We start from the raw sequence: 21,055 nt of genomic DNA, 5'->3' as shown, positions 1-21,055 counted from the left end.
GACTGTCAATCAGTCAGTCAATCACTCAGTTAGTCATTCAATCAGCCAGTCAATCATATAGTCAGTCAATCACTCAGCTAGTCAATCAATCAATCATTCAGTCAGTCAATCAGTCAGTCAGTCAGTCTTTCAATCAGTCAGTCAATCATTCAGTTAGTCAGTCAGTCACTCAATCTGTCTGTCAATCAGTCGGTCAGCCTGTCAGTCAGGATAAACAGTTTTATAGTAAATGCGTGTTTTACTGATGTTGAAAAGTACGCGCTGCGGCCTTGAAAATATATGTATTTCACAATAGTATTATTTATGGAAGTTCCTCTCTTTCGGACGTTAAACTTGACTCATATGTCAATCAAGTGTATCTATAAGTAAATATAGGAGCCAACGCGCGATAAGGAAATGTTGACCATTATTAAGTAATTTTGCTAGATTATTCTACACGAAGTATATGGTAAATAAGATTCCTTATCAAATGATAATTTTAATGCCAACAAGAATGTTATACAAAAAACGTGATGATGAACTACCTAAATCATATTTATGAGCTACCTGACAAAACGTATATCAAGAAAACAGAAAGTGATTCGTTTTATAACATTATTGGACATGACCGAAGAAACCCAAAATCCGTAATGCTCTATAAAGTATATACAATGCAAAACAATCCATGTGATCGATTAGTGGAAAATTCGTTTAAGTAAAATGTTCGGGTGCTGCCCATTGAACGACTCTCAAGTCGCGTTCCTACGCTGAATAATCACCAAAAATGAACGCCTCATAAATCTACCTATAACTCGGATTGTACGGGAGTTATTTCAAAAGTTGAATATTCTCGGGTTGTGTATGCTAAACGAGAGCCTGCATACCAAAATTTGGTGTCCGTAGCTCCTAAAATTCTCGAGCTATCCATAACGATTCTTAGCGATATTATGATGTTTTATTTGTTTTAACATTGTGTTGTGTTCTCCTTTGCAGCTGCGGAATTGAATTTGTTTGGCGTGAAGACAACTACGCTGATCGCCAACTCGGAGGTCTATACCGCCATGCGGGAGAATGCGACATTTTTGCTTGAGCTGTGCTCATCCTCCGCCTCCTCCACGGGCAGCCTGCAGCCCACCGCAATCGTTGGCAGCCAGAAGCGATCGCCCCAGCAGCAACAGCAACAGCAGCAGCAGCAGTCGATGGCCATGCCGGTTGTGGTAGAGCATCAGCATTTGGGCATGGGCATGCCCGATCTGAATCTGAGCAGCAAGCCGAGCACAAGTCGCGCCGACTCGGCGCGCAACAGCCGAATTGGACGGCTGAGCGGCAAATTTACGGCATTTCGAAAAAGTTTTGTGGGCGTGCCGCCGGCAACGCCGGACAATGTTTGGCTGGCGCCCGACAGTTTTGCCTGCTTTGAGTGCCTCGGCACCGGCGTCCATGAGGATCTGCCCTACGAGATGTTTGGCCTGGGCGCCAATGCTAATGAGAACGGCTACGATCGGGTAAGTCAAGGCAATACGCCTAGGTTAATTTGGAATACCCTGGCTAAAGAAAAGGGCATATTGGTTTTGTGCAAATCGTATGTAACAGACAGAAGGAAGCGTGTCTCCGAGCCCGTAAATTCTATAGATTCTTGGCTCAGCATCAATAGTCAAGTCGTCCGTCTGTCAGTCCATACAATTTCATAAAGATCGGACAATGGAGACCGAAGTAAATCACAAAAGCATTTTCCTTGTTTTGGGGCAGAGGGAAGAAACAGTAAAAGAAAGCCAGATTTATTTATTAGGCGAGCCGAGTCGATCTAGTCATGTCCGTCCATAAAATTGCATAAAGATCGGACAATAGAGACCGAATAAAATCAGGAGAGCATTTCCGTTACTTTGGGGCAGAGGGTAGAAGCAGCGCTGCAAGCGTAAGGAAGCTTGATTTATTTATTGGGCGGCAACCCGGTGCGGGATTTGAGCTGGTAATTTCTGCTGTGCATTTGACCCGATCAAAGCCGGATAATTTCCACCTATAATACATATAATTGAATCTCGAATTGTTGTCTATTTGCGCAGCCCTTGTCGGAGATCTCGTACGAGTCGTGTGAGCCCAACAACTATGAATTGATGTCCGGATCGTTGGCAAATCCGACCTCCACTGGCGGCACATTGTCCAAATTCCATCGCAGCTACTCAATGGGCCAGGGCTGGGCAGCTGTCGCACAGCAGCAGCAACAGCAACAGCCGCAATTGCATTTGCAGTTGCAGCACCATCAACAGCTCCAGCTGCAGCAGCAGCAGCAGCAACAGCTGCAGCAGCCCTCGGTGGTCGCCTTGCCGTTGGATGCACAACCGAAGGTTGTCTATCGTCGGCGCAACAATTCGACCAGCGAGGGTGATGGCTCGCTGCTCATCTGCTATCCGTCGGAGCATCTGCGTCGTCTGGTGCCGCCGAAGCTCTTGGCCAGCGTCGCCGTGCTGCCGCATGCCCCCAATAATGCCAACGATACGCAAACCAAGCCAACCCCAGCCGAGGGCAAGGAGCAGGCAACGTCGCAATCGTCGCAACCGTCGCTGCCGCCGCCGCCTCCGGTTAGTCCGCTGCTGGAACAGAATAGCGCACTGCTCAGTCGACCCGCGATGGCGTTCATCACACAGAAGCACGAACTGGATCGTCTGCGTGGCGCAATGCGACGCAGTCTACGGATTGCCGCGTGCCGCATTTATGCGCTGCAGGCGCTCAACTGGCTGCTGCGCAGCGTTACGCAGGGTGTTTGCCTGCACGATCTGATGTGGTGGTTCGTCAGCTCGCTGGCTCTGGGCAGCTCTGAGCTGGTCGATGGCAAGTATGAGGAGGCGGAAGCGGCACTGGAGCATCCGGTTGCCTACACACAGATAAGCGGACGCTTCGCACACCTGATTACCCAGTCGCTGCATGTCCTCCTCCAATCGGTGGCAGACCTGACGCTGCACCTGCCGCTGGGCTCGCCGCTGCAGCGTGTGGCGATTCAGTGCTTTGGCATACGCTTCCGGCAGGCGGATCATCAGTTTCTGCACAGCTCGCATGTCTTTGGCAACATCTCCAAGATATTGTCGAAATCGGATGAGCAAAACGACGCCATGGCCGTTTCCACATTGCTGGCGGCCACTGGCGAAACGCATTGCGATGCGGAGCATAATATAGCCACCGCCAGCAATCAGCTGGCCGCTGGCAGTGTGCCCGGCGCCAGGGTCATCAGCTATACCGATCTGTCGGGTATGTTCGAGGTGACGGTCTCCTCGCGTCCGGCCATGGCCGAATCCCTGACAGACAACTCAACGGAAACATTCTGGGAGAGCGACGAGGAGGATCGCAACAAGTGCAAAATTATCGAGCTATCAATGAACAAACTCAGCTATGCCTGCAAGTTTGTGCTCGTCCACATCGACAACAGCCGTGACATTCAGGTGGGTAAAGACTGCCAAGCTGACTCATTTCCTTCTTTTATTTTTTGGTATCTTAGTCTTAGTTCCAAGACAGACCTTGCCAATTGTATTTCACTGACAAGTTCAACAGTACCGTGAGGTATTACAGTAGCTCGGTATTGCCGGTTTTACATAGATTCCTTATCATTTTCTTAAAAGGTATTCTCTAGCGGAACAGTTATATAAAGTATTTTCTTTGGCACCCGGTACTGCGCTAGATCGGTAGGGCCCTGTCTGTTTTTATTGTTAATGTCAACAGAGCTCGGTACTGCATTTTAGGATAGGGCGCAGCTTATGTCAGTACCAGGCACATGCTCTATTTAATAGAAATGCTTCTACCGTATTTATTTAGTGCTTTTGGTACCTGGTATGTTCTCGTTGATATAACAACTTGATAGAATGTCTCTATTTTTCAAATATTTCAAATGTGCGTAAGGCTTTTGACAGTAGAGCTCGGTACTGCACGATGGAGAAAGGTGCACTTTTAGTCTGTACTAGAAACTGGTATCAGTACTCTTTTTAGCAAAAACTTTCAAAAGTATTCATAAGATTTGGTTGCCACAATCATCAGGTGCTGATTAAGACCCGGTACAGCACTAGAATGGAATACAATGAAAAGTGGCTAAAAAAAGTCTAAAGCGAATATAGGGAGGTACCCATTTTTCAGCAGCCCGGTAGTGCACTTTGTTGGTATTTAACATACATTTGCAGCCGGGTACCCATCTTTCAGAGTACAGGTAGTGCAGTTTATTGTTCTTTGGCGTATATTTGCAGCCGGGTACCCACTTTTCAGAGTCTTAGTAGGGCACTACTTTCTTGTTTGACGAACACCCACTTTTCAGAGTCCCGGTAGTGCACTATTTTTTGATTTAACGAACAGTTGCATTTGGGTACCCACTTTTCAAAAATTGGGCAGTGTACTACTTTGTGACTTGCCGGATAGTTGAAGCTGGTGACCCACCTTTCAGAGTCCCGGTAGTGCACTTTATGGATCTCTAATATGTTTTTGAAGCCGGGTACCTACTTTTCAGAATCCTGGTAGAGCACTATTTTGTTCCTTAGCGAACGAAAAAGAACGCAAAATTAAGCATATCAAAAACGGTCTTCTTTATCTTCACAGAACAAGGTGCTGAATGTGGTATTCTATGCTGGTCAGTCGCTGGGCGACACGAATCTCATCAAAACAGTGGATGTGGACCAGAAGGCGTGCGTGTGGATTGCGGCCAAGATCAGCGACGAGACCTGCACGCACTTTCGACTGGAACTGCACGGTCCGGAAAATACGCTGCGTGTGCGTCAAATCAAGCTGCTCGGTCTGCCCAGCTGCCAGGTGGGTGGCGGCGGCGTTGCCGGTCATGAGGAGCCGCCGGTCGAGCAGCGGGCAAATGTGCGTTTGGCGCACGCGGCGCGCATCCAACAGCAAATCTGCGAGGCGGAAACGTTGCGCGTTTTCCGTCTAATCACCGGACAGGTATTTGGCAAGCTAATCAGCAATGTGAGCGATGCGGTGACAGCAACTGGCGCAGCCTCATCGGATGCGGCCAACTCAATGCTGGCGGATTCGCTGGATCTGCGCGAGCACATGGTTGGCATTCTGTTCTCGCGCAGCAAGCTGTCGCATCTGCAGAAGCAGGTAATTGTGCACATTGTGCACGCCATCAAGAAGGAGGCGCAGCGCGCCAAGGAGGACTGGGAGCTGGCCAATTTGGCGCATGTGCTCAAACAGCAGCCGCCTGCGCCGCCGCCGCCGCCAGTAGCAGCGGGGGGATCAGCCGCTGTCACGTCCAGCGAGAGCAGCTCGGAGCGCAGCCGCGCACCGGACACCTATTGCTTCGAGATGCTCAGCATGGTGCTGGCGCTGTCCGGCAGCGTCGTGGGTCGCTCGTATCTGTCGCAGCAGCACGGTCTGCTGCGCGATCTGTTGGGGCTGCTGCATACGGGCAGCGATCGGGTGCAGCGGCAGGTGACGGCGCTGCTGCGTCGCATTCTGCCCGAAATAACGCCCGAGAGCTTTGCGGATCTGCTGGGCGTGCAGCGTTTGCCGCCCGCCGATTATAGCATTGCACATCAGAGCGCCAGCGATTTCGACATGAGTCGTTTGGGCTTGTTGGACATCTTTTTGGCCGTCATTGCCAAGTCGCTGCAGCTGCAGGTCAAGGTGAAGACCAACACAGCGAATCCAGTTGGCGGCGTCGGAGTCGGCATTGGCGTGGGCGTCGGCATGCCTGCGGCCAGCGTCAAATCGGGGCAGCTGGAGAAGACGCCCGCATTTGTGCGGCTGTGCAGCTCCCTGGATCTGTCCGTGCAGCTGTTGCGCTCACGTCCAACCACAGCGGAGCAGCAGCTGGCGGCGGCGGCGGTGCCGAGCACAACCAGCGATCCGTTTCGCTTTGATTCCGCACCTCCCAAGAAGGAGTCCAAGCGCAATTTGAACCAGCGCTGGTTCCTCAACGGAGTCATATCCACCAAACAGGCGGAGAGCATCATTGGACTCATACGTGATCTGGCTAGCGTAAGTAATTGTATATATGTGTTTCTCAGAAGATTCAAATCGAGCTAATAAAACACTTATTAACAGGGTAAGCTGAGCGAGAAGTGGTCGCAGATCACCAAGGCGGCCATTGCGGAGTCTGTCCTGAATCTGACACGGCTCGAGGAGATCTACCGCACGCCGGAGCATTGTACAAAGACGGCCACACTCTGGCTGGCGCTGGCCAGTCTCTGTGTGCTGGATCGTGATCATGTGGAGAAACTATCGTCTGGACAATGGTCGAAGCTCTGCGACACGCGACCCATGTGCACCAATCATGACGATGGCGAAACGGCGGCCATCATTCAATGCGAAACATGCGGTTCGCTCTGCGGCGATTGTGATCGCTTTCTGCATCTCAATCGCAAGACACGCACACATAAGCGCACGGTAAGTCAATCATTTTAGCTATCAATCAATCAACATTCATTTGTTGGTCAATCAGTTGCGCTGTCAGTCAATCAATTGAGTAAGCACATTAGCCCAGCTTCAATCATTCATTTTATGAATATCTATGAATTGATGTATCAATCCATCAGTCAATCATTCCATTTACATTTGCTAGTCAATCAGTTGGGCCAAGCTTCAATCAGTCATTCATTTTATAAATATCTATAAATTTATATCAATCCTTCAATCAATCCCTTATTGCACCAATTACAAAACAAATCAATAATTCCATTAGTCGATTCTAAATCAAAACATTCATTATTCAATCAATCAAGCTTTAAGAATGAGTCAACGACCCCATTAATTTTACGAATCTTTAACAGTCCATTAACTAATAAAAAAAGTGTATTGATAAGGCTTACCATGAATTCGCCATATTTTTTTATCAGGCATTTAACTTATCAACCAGTAATTAATATTTTATTGTTGATTGTCAACCAATTTGTCAATGAATTAATCATATTATGCATTGAACTTATCAAATAACAAAGTATTCATAAATTTTGATGTTCAATCAGCTTGTTATGCAATCAATCATACTTTTCAGTCATTCAAAGCTTATATATTTTTTTTATTATATCTATTATTCTTGTTTGATATATCATTCTTATTGATCAATCAATTTGCTATTCAATCAATCACAATTTCAATAAATCAATCAAGTTTTGAACTCATCTGCAACTCGTATGAACTTTTTTATTAATCAATTCATTTTTCATTCAATCAAGCATTTTCTGCATAAAACGACTTATACATTCAATTTGATTGACAATCAGCTTGTTCTCAATCATATTTTTTTTATTAAAGTTTATATATTTTTATACATTATTCTTATTGATCAATACGTCTCTTTGATTTGTTTTTCCTGATTGTCATTCAATCAATTAGTCATATTTTTCAATCACTCGTAACAAAAAATTATACATCTGTTAATGGTCAGTCAATACATTATTCAAGTACTCAATCAATCAAGCATTGTACTATTAAAACTGAAATGAATTTTATTCTTGATGATCAATCAATTAATCATATTTTTTAATCAATCAATCAAGCATTGCACACATAATTTTTTATGGCCAATCAATTTGTCATTCAATCAAATAGTCATAGTTTTCAGTCAATCAAGCATCGAACTCATCAAACAAGGAATTAAATAGTTTTTTTTGTATGTTTAATCCATTTGTCATTCAATCAATCATATTTCTCTATTAATCCATCTGATTGATAACATTATTCGAAAGTTAATATACAATTTTTGGTTGTCACTCAATTTGGCTTTCAATCAATTATTAAAGCACTCAAATAAATATTCATATTTTTGCTGGCGGTCAATCAATCAATCAATTTATGTTTTCATCAATTAAACAGGTTTGCAAGGAGGAGGAGGAGGCCATACGCGTGGAACTGCACGAGTCCTGCGGCCGCACCAAGCTCTTCTGGCTGCTCGCCTTGGCGGACTCCAAGACGCTGAAGGCAATGGTGGAATTTCGCGATGGCAGCCACACGATCATCTCGGGCCCCCAGGAGGCTGTCGGCCGGTGTCGGTTTTGCGGGCTCACCGGCAACTCGGGCCTGCTGGAGATTGGGAACGTGTGCGCCGATGCCCAGTGCCAGGAATATGCATCCAATTCCTGCCTCAAGACAAAGCCCTGCGGTCATGCCTGCGGCGGCGTGGCCGGCGAACGCAAATGCCTGCCCTGCTTGCAGCATGTGTGCCATGCCCGCGAGAATGAGCTGGCCGAGGAGCTGCGCGATCCCAAGTTGACACAGGATGCCGACGACATGTGCATGATATGCTTCGTCGAGGCGGTCTCCTGCGCGCCATCCATACACGTAAGTGGAATGATGATGATGACCCAGACAAATACCAACATCAACTAATCTCCCCTCTCTCTCTCTCTCTCGCTCTCTCTCGCTCTGCACAGCTGGAGTGCGGTCATGTGTTTCACTTTCACTGCTGCAAGGCCGTGCTGGAGAAGCGCTGGAGCGGTCCTCGGATTACCTTTGGCTTCTCGCTGTGCCCCATCTGCAAGGCGGATATACAGCATCCGCTGCTGGCGGACATATTGGAGCCAATCAATGGACTCAAGCAAGATGTCAAGCGCAAGGCGCTCATGCGGTAAGTCCAATGAATCAATCCAATATTCATAGTCAATTTCCACGAACACGGGTGAAAACAGAAAATGGCTAAAAAGAAGTTTACCATGCACATTTTCTTCGCTTTTAAAGCAAACGATTTCAAGCAACCAACTCACCGAACTGTGCGGAAAATGTGTGGAAAATTACTGAAAACTATTTCTCTATATGCATTATAGAAAATCTAGCTTATGGTCGGAATAAGGGTGGAAAACTTTGTTCATTTTTTTAACCCTTTTCATATGCCTGCAGAGGTTTAAGAGTCTGTTATGATTTTACCACGAAATGTGGTTTTATGAAATGATCGGAAATTAAAAAAAAAACAAAGGTTTTTCTTTTGCGATATTTTGAACCAATTTGGTATTTGGTTGTACCAAGCTGCTAGCATATACCCAAAATCGTTTCAACAACGGACTGCTATAGAATTAAACGAAATCGGAGTATGGACAACTTTTCTGTTATTCAAGTTATCTTCAGCTTCGCTTTTCCACTAATATATGCTGCAGAATTGTGTCAAATGGCTTGACTTTATTATATGGCAACACTTCCAAGCCGTATATCTTTCCAGTTCTTTGTCATAGACACGTTTTCGTATTATTGATTCCTCTAAATTCACTTTAACATTCGGAAAAGGGGTGGAAAACCATCAAAACCATTAAAAATCCACACATACACATGAGACACTCTCGCCACATAGACCAGGAAAGTCAGCTAATTGTTTCTTCCAACTGTTTTAATACCATCCAAAAGCATTAAGTACGAGGGCGTGGTCAAGGATACGGACAACAAGGATGTGACACAGCTGGCAATGGATCGTTATGCATATTACGTATGCTTCAAATGCCAGAAGGCCTACTATGGCGGCGAGGCGCGCTGCGATGCGGAAATTGGCGAAAAATTCGATCCCGAGGAGCTCGTCTGCGGCGGCTGTTCGGATGTGGCACGCGCCCAAATGTGCCCCAAACATGGAACCGATTTTCTCGAATACAAATGCCGCTACTGCTGCTCGGTGGCGGTGTTCTTTTGCTTTGGCACCACCCACTTTTGCGATACGTGCCACGATGACTTTCAGCGCCTGACGAACATACCCAAGATCAAGCTGCCCCAGTGCCCCGCCGGACCCAAGGCCAAGCAGCTGCTGGGCGACGAGTGTCCACTCCATGTCATCCATCCGCCCACCGGCGAGGAGTTCGCACTCGGCTGTGGCGTTTGTCGCAATGCCCAAACATTTTAGCAACTCCGTGCTAAACAGCTCCAGCTGGAACTTAAACTGGAACTGGAACCGGAACTGGATCAGTCGCCAGCGGAAATGCCGCCGCCGCCAGAATACGAGCGCAGAGAGGATGACTCTTAGGCATCTCTCATGAAGAGAGAGGGGGAGAGAGAGCGCGAGGGAGAGCGCGGGAGCGCAATTAGGCATAATAATTATATACATATGTATGTAAATTATCATAAATGTTTTTTTTTTTCTAAATAATATATATATATATATATTTATTATAATTCAAAAGTTGCAATTTTTAGCTATATGTGTATTTAACTAAATTATTTATTTATTCTAATTGTAATCTAAACGGCATTTTTTTTCATTTATTTTTATTGCTTTAACTCAATTTTACACATACCCACACACACACACACACACACACACACACACACACACACACACACACCCACACACCCACACACTCACACACACATACTTTTAAGTAGGTTGGAAAGAAATGGTTACGGGAATTGGGCGTGGTTCTTTATAGTTGTGTAAAGATTGATAAAAGAAAATATATATAAAAGAAAATAAAATATAAAAAAAAAATGCATACACCGAAAGAAATATATATTTACACACATGCAATATTATTTGTAATACTCACAGAACAGACTCATTTTCTTATTATATATTTTCCATTCGCTGAGAATGTTAACAAAATTAAAGCATATTTATATACAATTTATTGTAATAACTCAATAATGTTTATTATGAATGTGACAAGAAACCAAAAGAAACAATAAATAAAGCAGCAAATGTAATTAAATATATTAAACAAATAATGCAATTAAACAAGTTCACGGACTTCTTCTGGTTTATCCCTGAAGTACGCTAGGAATATTGCAAATCGACTGCAATCGTGTGAAAGATATAAAGTATATAGTATATAGTATATAGTATATAGTATATAGTATATAGTATATAGTATATAGTATATAGTATATAGTATATAGTATATAGTATATAGTATATAGTATATAGTATATAGTATATAGTATATAGTATATAGTATATAGTATATAGTATATAGTATATAGTATATAGTATATAGTATATAGTATATAGTATATAGTATATAGTATATAGTATATAGTATATAGTATATAGTATATAGTATATAGTATATAGTATATAGTATATAGTATATAGTATATAGTATATAGTATATAGTATATAGTATATAGTATATAGTATATAATTTATAGTATATAGTATATAGTATATAGTATATAGTATATAGTATATAGTATATAGTATATAGTATATAGTATATAGTATATAGTATATAGTATATAGTATATAGTATATAGTATATAGTATATAGTTTATAGTATATAGTATATAGTATATAGTATATAGTTTATAGTATATAGTATATAGTATATAGTATATACTATATAGTATATAGTATATAGTATAAAGTGTATACATAGCTGCTATAGAAAAGATCGGTGGAATAGTAAGAGTCAACTATTCTTACATATCTGCAAATGGGAAATGTCTACAAGGGTATTAAATCTTCGGAGTGCCGAAGATATCCCAACTCTCGTTATTATTCAAGATAACTTGACCGTACTAGACATTTTCGAGCCCTTACTAAGCTCCTTACAAGTACGACAATTTTTATGAATATTGGATCAGTAAATGATTTAGCGCTAGGGAAAGATCGGTCAGGAAAATGTTTTTTTGTATGGCAAATATCCTAAAAAACAACTCTTACCTATAAAGATTACGTTTAATGTAAGGTATTTTCCTATGAAAAAGTGTTTATTTCAAATTTATTCATTTAAATGCTTTCAATTTCGGTTATTCCCGATTCGCAGCTCTCTTTTTTTTCGACCATGCCCTTTCTTTTCTTTCGTTACGCTGTGTGACCGTTTTGTTTTAGCGCCAAATTTTATCGATAAATGTCTATCGCTTTTATATTATCATTTGTCATTTTGTGTGGTCGCACTGATTTTGTCAGCAAAATGAAATTCAAATCTTAAGCGTTAAAATCAGTAAACTTTTCTGTTTTTATAAGATATATACATAAGTATTCCTTATATATATATAATTTATCATTTTGTTTGGTCACACTGATTTTGAAACCTTAAATTCTCAGCCTTGACAGTAAACTTTTATAGTTTTGTCAGGATATCTTTAATAAACTCAAGAACTACGAGCTTAACTATTTCATAACTATATCATATAGCTGCTAGAGGTAGTCTATAGGTCGGGTAAAAAGAACAAAGGGGCCATAAATTCTTTGCTATACGAAAATGAATCCATTTTGAAAACCTGAAAACTTTAATTTACCCCTTTTAGGTTAATCTTTTTAATAAAAGAATCTAGTTATTGCCATACAAAAATTTGCTTTGAACTTTCAGATTTTCCACTCAATCATGTTTAAGGATTCTCAAGAACTTGCTGAAATAAAAATCTTCCACCATTTTGGAAAGCTCTTGAAAAACCTGCCAAATCTTAATTGGAAAGAAAAAACCGGCTTGTTTTTAAAAACATAGATGTATTTGTTTTTGTTTGTATTTTTTTTAATTTTTTTTGTTTGTATTTTGTGTTTTTATATACTTCCCATTTTCATCAGCATTTTTGACTCGTTCTGCATATTCTTTGCTGTGTTTGGATGTATTTATTTCATGTTTTTTCTTTAAATATTTCTAACAATGAATGTGAATACAGATAATATTTAATTTATTTTTTATTTATTTTTTTTTTAAATTATGCTTCCTCAACAAAGTCAAGAATTTATTAACATGAGTTTGTGTTTAGCTGTGTGTGTGTGTGTGTGTGCGTGTGTGTGTGTGTGTGTGTGTGTGTGTGTGTGTGTGTGTGTGTGTTAATATCAATGTTAATGTCATAATAATTAATTTACTATACACATTAATTACAGCAATAATTAATTGATTTTTCAAATAAATTTAAGTACTATGTTTTATAAATTTTTAATTTTTGGGGATTTACTTTAATTTTTTTTTTTTTTGGATTTTCTTTTTAATTTTTTTTTTATTTTAGTTTTGGTATTTTTTGAATCTGTTGTTCATAAGTTCAGCTTTGTTCTGTCCAAGCATTTTGCGGTATTTCGTATTACCTAAATATGCAGTTGTAAATCTTTAAGTTTTCGGGCGCCATTGAACGAAAAAACTCAATTTTGTTTACGTACGTAAATTATTGGATGCATTTTTTGTGTTGCTATTTTGTACCCTGAACCCAGTCAAAACTTGTAAAAATGGATTTGATGATTTTGTGCACGTGCTCCGAATATATATATATATATATATATATATATATATAGACGAATAATTCTAACGATCGATCTGTCTGTCGCGTTGATCCCAAACTGCAAGGCCTTGAGCCTTAAGATCTTGAATTTTCCATGTAATCGATAAAAATCGATAGAGAAATTTTTGTTTTTTGAGCATATCTAAAAGCTTATAAGCTAGAGAATATCAATTTGGCTTGTAGACTCTCAAAATATTTTACCTATTGGTTTGTATGACACGTATTTTTCGAGGTCTAGACTTGGGCTTTGGTAGTTAAAGACATTTGAATGCCATATTAATTCCCTGAAAGTTTCTTAAAGATCGGACCATAAAGACCGGAGCTCATCAAGAACACATTTACCATAGCAGGGAGCTAAGGGAAGAAGAAGCATGGCTGTATATATATATATACTAATCGATCTAACGATCGATCTGTCTGCCGCGTTGATCTGCAATGTAATCGATAAGAATCGATAATGAAATTTTGTTTTCTTTTTCGAGGTTTATAAGCTAGAGCCTCGCAATTTGGGATGTAGATTCTCGTCAAGTATGCACAGATTCCGAATATTTTAACTTTGGGATTGTAAGAAACGTATTTTTCGAGGTATAGTCTTGGACTTTTTTATTTTCGCACATTTGTAGGTCATATTTAGTCCCTGAAAATTTCATAAAGATCGGACCATAAAGACCGGAGTTCATCAAGAACACATTTACCATAGCAGGAAGCTAAGGAAAGAAAACATATGCTTGCTACAGAAGCTGCGCAGCACAGCAAGCAGTGTAGTACGCCGCACAGCAAGCAGTGTAGTACGCCGCACAGCAAGCAGCGCGCGTGCATGCGTGTGCGTTTGCATAAAGGGTAGCTACGGCTAAAACGTTTGTGATGGCTGCTCGGCGCTGGGTTCAGGGTATCAGCTAGTCGTGCACGCCCGACTAGAGCATACACTGCTTTCACTTTTTTAATTATCTGATAATTTGTTTTGTAAATGTACAAATGGGCAGCTTTTTCATGTTCAAAAACTAGGGGCGCGTGTTCGAAAACATTTTCATGAATCCATTGTTCAAATTTTTGTATAATATATAGATATATATATATATATCTCAATTATGCTCATCAAATTGGTGGAAATTGTTTAACGTTCGCTTTCTTAGAATTGATTTTCATTTTTCTTTCAACATTTTTGTTTCTTGGTTGTCGATTTTTGTAAAATTTTGGTTCTTTTTCGTCTAGAGACTAGAAACTAGCGTCTAGCGTGTAACGCTTAGTATTTTGTTTCGGTATATTTTGCAGTATTTTTTTTTCTTTTGTTATCTTTTCGCTAGGCTTGCCAGAAGTGTTGGGTTTTTCAAAATGAGGCGTGTGTTTGGTATTTTGGTATTCAAGTGTTTAAGGCTCTGGTATTTTGTATACACATATACATATATGTATGCAAGTATGTATATATATATATGTATATAGTATGTATAATTTAATTACAATCCATTTAGTTTTTGTATACATAATTCATAATAAAGTGGCGTGTTTTTTTTGTTTATGTTTTTTTTTTTTTGGTATTTGTTAATTGGTATTTTTTGTTGTTTTTGTTTGTTTATCATATTAATATCGTCATGAATTATTTTAGTATTTTTTTTAATGATTTTGCTTAGAAAAAAAATTCTGGCGTATAAAAGCTTTTTAAGTTTTCAGTTTTTGTTCATTAATCGTAATATTTTGTGTTTATCTGTTTAAGCATTAAAGTGTTTTGTATGCGGTATATTTAGTACTTTTATGTATGTATGTTTTTTTTGTGTGTCAGTTTGGCGCTTCTAAGCATTTGAAGCAGCTATATCTATATGTAAACATATATAGTAGGTATATATATATATATATATATATAGTGTTTACTTGTATATACATTCGATCTCTGGCATAAATTCATCATAGGCTTGTTTGATTTCTTGAATATAGTCTAGTATCTATTAGTATTTAGTTGGGTGTGCCTGCTGACTTGGAGTTCTTCGTTTTTGTGTGTGAGTTACGCAATTCCTCGTCTGTCTGGTATATATATATATATATATAGTGATATATATATGTATATATAAATATCATAGGTAAATATCTGCTCTTATTTATCATAAATTTTACTTTTAATATAAATTTTTGACTAATCATCGCTTGCATTGAGCGTGAACTATAAATTGTAATTGCACCTTAATTTGTTTGGGTTCTTTTATCAGTTTTTTTTTTGTTTTTTTTTGGTATTTTTGGTATGTAGGTATTAAATTTGTATTTCTTTTATATATCATGTATGTGGTTAATTGGTTTATTCATAAGTGTATAAGGCTCTGTGTATTTATTTAGCACTCAAAACTCTCAAAAGGTGACAACAACAAATACCCAAAAAAAATACTAAACTAGTATTTGAAAATTGGATGCCGCTGCAAGTTATGAGCTGGAAGCGAAAGCGTGGCGCAAACGCTGTTCATTAATTTATGTATTTTTTATGCGTACTATTTTGGTATTTTTTTTTTTTTTTTTTTTTGTATCATATATTGTATGCAAAGAAAAGTCCGTTGAACAAAGTTTCAAAAACTGTTATACAGTTAACTCTAGTACCGCTAGTCATATTTATCTATGCTAAACTATACTATATATATATATATATATGTATATATATGTATATATATATTAATATATATGTACATATATATATTTGTGTAGGTAAGTAACCTCGCCATGCCTTTAGCCTATACCATTAGCATGGTATATACCAAAAAAAAAAAAAAAAATACTTTTTAGTATATACTTATGTTTGCTTTTAATGCTCTTACGCTAGTTGAGTCATTCAATTTGCCATTTGACTAGTGCGCCTTAAACTGAGTAGTTTCCATTAACATTTATATTATAATTAGTATTATTTATATTCATACTTTTGTGGACTATTAAGAAAAAAATACCATACAACTATAAACCTTAACTTCTAGACTACATATGTATACACAATGAGCCCACAGCTAGTTTCTGTTCATAGTACATATACATATAGATATACATATATATAATTAATTGTTCTAAACATATGCAACAGATTTCGAATATATTTCGTGTTATTTTAAACTTTTTTTTTTAACATTATTATCAAAACTTTTAAATGAATATCATTTTATGTAAAATCTGAATTCTATGCCATGTTTTTTTTTTATATGTACATTTTATAATTAAAATTAAACTCACTTTTTTTTTAATACCACTTGAATTGCTTTTCGTCTGCTGACAAACAAAAATTTTGCAACACTTAAAAAAAAAAAGAATTAAATTGAACAAATTTTTAGTAAATTCAGTACAAATTTGTTATTTTCGTTTGTTAAAATGTTCTATTTGCGAAAAAATGTTTATATCGGTTATATATAAACAAGATAATAAACTAAAAACTTGGAAATTTGTTTGAGAAATTGTTTTCAGTGTAGTTGTATTTTTTTTGGTTTTAGTCAGCCGGATTATGTAATATAATGTAATAACTAAGTAAAACTAACTAAGCAACTCGCTACAGTCCCAGAACTTTAGGGGAAGACAAAAATTTGTATTGCTTAATGTGTGTTGAGTGTGTGTGTGTGTGTGTGTGTTGTGTGTGTATCTTGGGCTGGGTTCTAACCGGAAACTAGAGAACTCAGACTAACTATGGAACTAACAAAATGCCAACTATATAAATCTGAATCATTCAAGTGGGGCAAGCGAAATAATGCGCTTAAGTGTTATGAAACCTTTGCCATATACATATATATATATATATATATATATATGCATGTGTCTGTGTGTGTGTGTGTGTATGTATTCTGTATGGTTTTTATGCTCTGGAATATGTCCAGTTCAAAAATAAACAAAAAATTTGATCATATCTTGTAAGTTTTTGATGCTCGAATTTGTCAAATATTTTTTAAAGAAATTTTTCAGTTTTCTCTTTTTTTTTTCCTCTTATATTATTATAAACTATATGCAAGTGCAAGCCTTTTGTTAATAAACCATATAATTTAAATGTTTAATTAATTTTTATAGTATTTCACTTTCTTCTTATTATCACAAAGTATGTTATGCAAGTGTGTGTGTGTGTGTGTGTTAAACAATTGGAATTTGTAATTAACATTTGTTATATTTACTCGTTAATTTGTTTATATCATTTGCCCGCCTTTTAATTTGCATTGAAAATATTTACATAAACAAATATTGTTGTTTTTTTTTTAAGTATTCTGTACATGTTTGCTTTTCATATAAATATGTATATACAAATGTTTGTTGGTTTTCTTTTTAATTAACTGCTTTTTTTTTTGTTATTTTCTTTTTCTATATCTGTTTTGGTTTTTGTTTGTTTTTGGGTTTGTCGATTGTCGTTTCGTTTTGCGGCAACATTTTCTTGTGTCTTTGTCTTATCTTTGTTTTTTTTCTTCTCTTTTGTTTTTGTGGCTGGGATCTTTCGTATAGTTTGTTATTCTTGTTAGTTAGGGTATGTTTAGATGTATAGGACGGGTATCATGACAATATAAACCAGTTGGTGGGGCGGGGGGGGGGGGGGCTAGCTGGGCCACGCCCCCAAGCATAAATACACTACTGCAGTGAGTACAGCTAAAAATAAAAAAGTACTCGATACCAAGTTTTTTGAGCATCGAAAATGCCGCTAGGCATAGCTCAACTGAGTCTTGGACCAGAAGCTGACTTAACACATTACTTTTTCAGCAGGAAAGTCAGCGATTCGCTTGAATATTAACATTTCCATTGTTGTTCTTTGACATTTTTTTTGTTGTTGTTGCATTTGTTGATTTAAAATGCACACTTTTGCTACAAATTTCTTGTTGGCTCTGCCCCAAAAATATGCAACAAATATTTTTGAGGTTATGTTCGGCAAATGGAAATGAATTTCACTTGAATACGGACACATCTATTATACTTTTAGGCTAAACAAAAGGTGCAACAGCAGCTGGTTAATTTTTTAATTTTGATTATATTCTACTTAAAAATCCTATAATATCTGAGCCGGTTTGGTTGCGAGCTTGCCACTGCAATCGATCCATTATAATAACTTTTTGTGGAACTGAGTCTCAAGTGAGATTCGAAAAATGACATCTATACATATATATGTATATATACCAAAATTTTGTTGGGTTCGGCTCGAAGTAACTATTTTTTCTTAGTAGCGCTGACTTCTCTTAGTTTGTTGTTTTTTTTGTTTTTTTTTTTAGCACATTCTACTTGTATGTACAATTCACTGGCATTTTTTGCTGTTTGCCTGCTTTAGCGTTTATCACAAAAATATTCATAAACATCATGTATGTCATGCATACATCATGTAAGTGTGTGTGTGTGTGTGTGTGTGTGTGTGTGTGTGTGTGTTTGTGTGTGTGTAGTATAACTAGTTAGTTCGCCTCTGATCTGATCTAATATAATATTGTTCGTATATAAAGGTAAATAATTGCAGTAAATGTAGCAAATTCGTAAGCAATATGCTATATGCTCAATGCCTTAATTCATAATCAAAAACGAGCGTCTGAGCTCCTACATACATCATCCGATACATCAGAGATAGAGAGAGAGAGAGAGAGAGCGAAAGAGAGAGGGAAAGGAAAATTTGTACCGCTAGCAAAATGTTGCCTGCGAGTCAGGATAGAGCGAGAGACATAGAGATAGAGCATTAAGTGCACGAGTTAGGAGAGCAATCAATCAATCAATCAACTGATTGCTCAAAGCGTCAGCGAGTTTGTGTAGTATAAAAAGAGACATTTCCAGAAATAGATAGGTAGATAGTGAGTGTGAGTGTACGTGTATCTAAAATAGTTTACAGCTGCACATACATCGTGTATACATAAATATAAGTATATATATATATATATATAAGTATATATAAATATAGAGCTATACATCATATAAGGACTTAGGCATAGACACTAGTTTGTATGCACAATCAATGGACTAGAGACTAGCTAAGCGTATGCATAGGCAAACTCTGAATGGCTTGTACCCCCGATCCGCGTCAGTCGGCGCGATTTTACTGCTCGAAGCTGCTGCTATCCGCCGACTGATGGCGCACCAGTATTTTGGGCTAGAGGAACTCCCGCTTGATGCTGCGTCCGCTGCCCGTTGGCGTTGTTGTCCCGCTTGTTGCCGCTGTTGTTGTCGTTGGCGTCTGTGTGCCGGCCGGCGGTGTGCCGCCGATTGTTGTGGGCGTGCCAGCCAGACTGGTCGGCATCAGCTGCGCGGCACTGAAGTCCTCCTCGAGCAGACGCAGATGCAGCAGCTCGACAGCGGCAGCTGGAGTCGTTACTGCTGCTGCTGCTGTTGTTCCAGTTGCAGACGCAGTCGCTGACGCTGTCACGCTCGTCGTACCAGATCCAGTAACAGATCCAACAGCAGCCGTTAGCGTTGTGGCCGTTGCGGCGTGTGTCTGCTTAGGAGGCGCCGGTGCTTTCCTGCTCTTCGAGCGTCGCTTTTTGAGCATCAGCGGCCCCAGGCCGTTGCCTCCCGTGCTCGACACAACTTGGACGCTTGGATTTAGTAGACCGCTGCCAGCGCCAGCGCTCGCTGTTGTTATGGCCGTGCCGGCGGCACCAGCTGTCGGCGATGAGATGGTTATCACAGTGTCCACCGGCGTGCTGGCCGTTGCCGTTGCCGTTGCTGCTGCTGCTGCCGTTGTCGGTGTGCCTGTTGATGTTGTTGGGGCGCCGCCAGCGCCGCAGCCGGCACAGATTTCGTCACCAGGCGTTGTCTGGCCGCTGCTGTCCATTTGCGGCGCCACCCGCTTAACCAGCTCACCCAGCAGATCCTCGATGCGGCCGATGCGCTGCTGCATGCGCTGCAGCTCGAGCCGCACATCCACCTTCATGTCCAGCACGGTGGCAATCAGATCGCGCTGCGCCAGCGTTGGCGGCGTCTCACGCAGCCCCGTATCGTATGTGTCCGATGTGGTTGCCCGCGAGCTGGCCATCTCGATCTGGCGCTCCCGCTCCAGCGCCAGATTGCGCTCCTTGGCGCAGCCACTCGCTGCCGCTGCTGGTGCTGCTGCCACGCCGGTCGCACTGGCCGTTGCGCCAGGCGCCAGCGCAGCTGCTGGCACCGTTGCGACAGTTGTCGCGGCGCCGCCGTCGATGACCACCCGGCTGTCCCGGCTGGGCGGCGAGGAGTCAACCTCGCCGCCCTCGTCGATGGTGTCCTGGCGCGCCAGCGTCGCCTGGCTGGCCTGCAGCTTCGGCGCCTTGGGGAATACCTGCAGGGTGACGTATTTAATGGATGCATAGCGGGATGCAGAGGCGTTTCGGACAGGCAGTTAGACGGGTTGACAGATTGAAGGTGGTGACAGTTGCGATCGGTGACGATGACAGTTAATGGCGGGCGGGCGGGCGGGCGTGTTTGGGTTTTGTTTAATCATTCGTTTTGTTTTGGGACAGGAGAGAAGTGAGAAAAGTGGATTTACAGTTATGTTAGGTTAAAGTTGCATTTGTTGTTGTTGTTGTTGTTGCGCATTCATAGTTGGTGTTTATTGGTTTTGTTGTTGTTGTTGTTGTTGATTGCAAAAGGTTGTTAAAGGTGTTAATAGTGCAGTTCGATTTCCAATCGGGTTGTTTTTGTTTGTTTTTATTGCAAGTGGCGCGCATTTTGAGCGTCAAAGTTGTTTTCAGCATCCAATTCAAAAATCGAATTCAAGTTGTTGTTGTTTGTTGAAGCAAGGCAAGCAATGTTTTTGTTTTTTATTTTTTCGTTTATAGTCGTTTGTTATTGGTTTTGTTTGCAAAAAGTTGGTAAGCAATAAACGAAAAATAGAAACATATCAATCGAGTTAATAGTTATCGCAAGAAACTCTAATTGGCAGCATTTGCTATCGTGTTCGGTGCATACACACACGGACACATACATGCGCACCGAACATGTTCAGTGGGCGCGAGTGTGTGTGTGTGTGTGTGTGTGTGTGGGAGCAGAGCAGCGCGCTAGACTAAAATGTCAACTAGGGAAGGCAAA

The 21,055-nt window shown here is 40.2% G+C and overlaps 2 protein-coding genes across 11 annotated transcripts in view; one reads left to right on the top strand and one right to left on the bottom strand.

Annotated features, from left to right (window-relative positions):
* hiw (highwire) overlaps window positions 1-9,995 on the top strand; it is a 61,575-nt gene extending 51,580 nt beyond the window's left edge. For both annotated transcript variants that reach the window (XM_064699063.1, XM_064699062.1), the window contains 7 exons: window positions 973-1,484; window positions 2,043-3,413; window positions 4,552-5,943; window positions 6,010-6,351; window positions 7,780-8,244; window positions 8,337-8,530; window positions 9,298-9,995. In XM_064699063.1, coding sequence (XP_064555133.1) covers window positions 973-1,484; window positions 2,043-3,413; window positions 4,552-5,943; window positions 6,010-6,351; window positions 7,780-8,244; window positions 8,337-8,530; window positions 9,298-9,781 — 4,760 coding nt within the window. In that variant the 3' untranslated portion in view covers window positions 9,782-9,995. The remainder of the gene's footprint in view (window positions 1-972; window positions 1,485-2,042; window positions 3,414-4,551; window positions 5,944-6,009; window positions 6,352-7,779; window positions 8,245-8,336; window positions 8,531-9,297) is intronic.
* Window positions 9,996-18,259: 8,264 nt separating this feature from the next.
* Window positions 18,260-21,055, bottom strand: part of eag (ether a go-go) — a 59,925-nt gene continuing 57,129 nt past the window's right edge. For all 9 annotated transcript variants that reach the window (XM_064699025.1, XM_064699023.1, XM_064699026.1 and 6 more), the window contains one exon: window positions 18,260-20,306. In XM_064699025.1, the coding sequence (XP_064555095.1) occupies window positions 19,146-20,306 (1,161 nt within the window). In that variant the 3' untranslated portion in view covers window positions 18,260-19,145. The remainder of the gene's footprint in view (window positions 20,307-21,055) is intronic.

This window comes from Drosophila montana, unplaced genomic scaffold, assembly GCF_035044405.1.
Source record: "Drosophila montana isolate Dmon_TW-CO22-7 unplaced genomic scaffold, ASM3504440v1 contig_787_1, whole genome shotgun sequence".
Taxonomy (NCBI): Eukaryota; Metazoa; Arthropoda; class Insecta; order Diptera; family Drosophilidae; genus Drosophila; species Drosophila montana.
The sequence above is the reverse complement of the archived record's forward strand: the minus strand, read 5'-3'. Positions and strand labels throughout refer to the sequence as shown.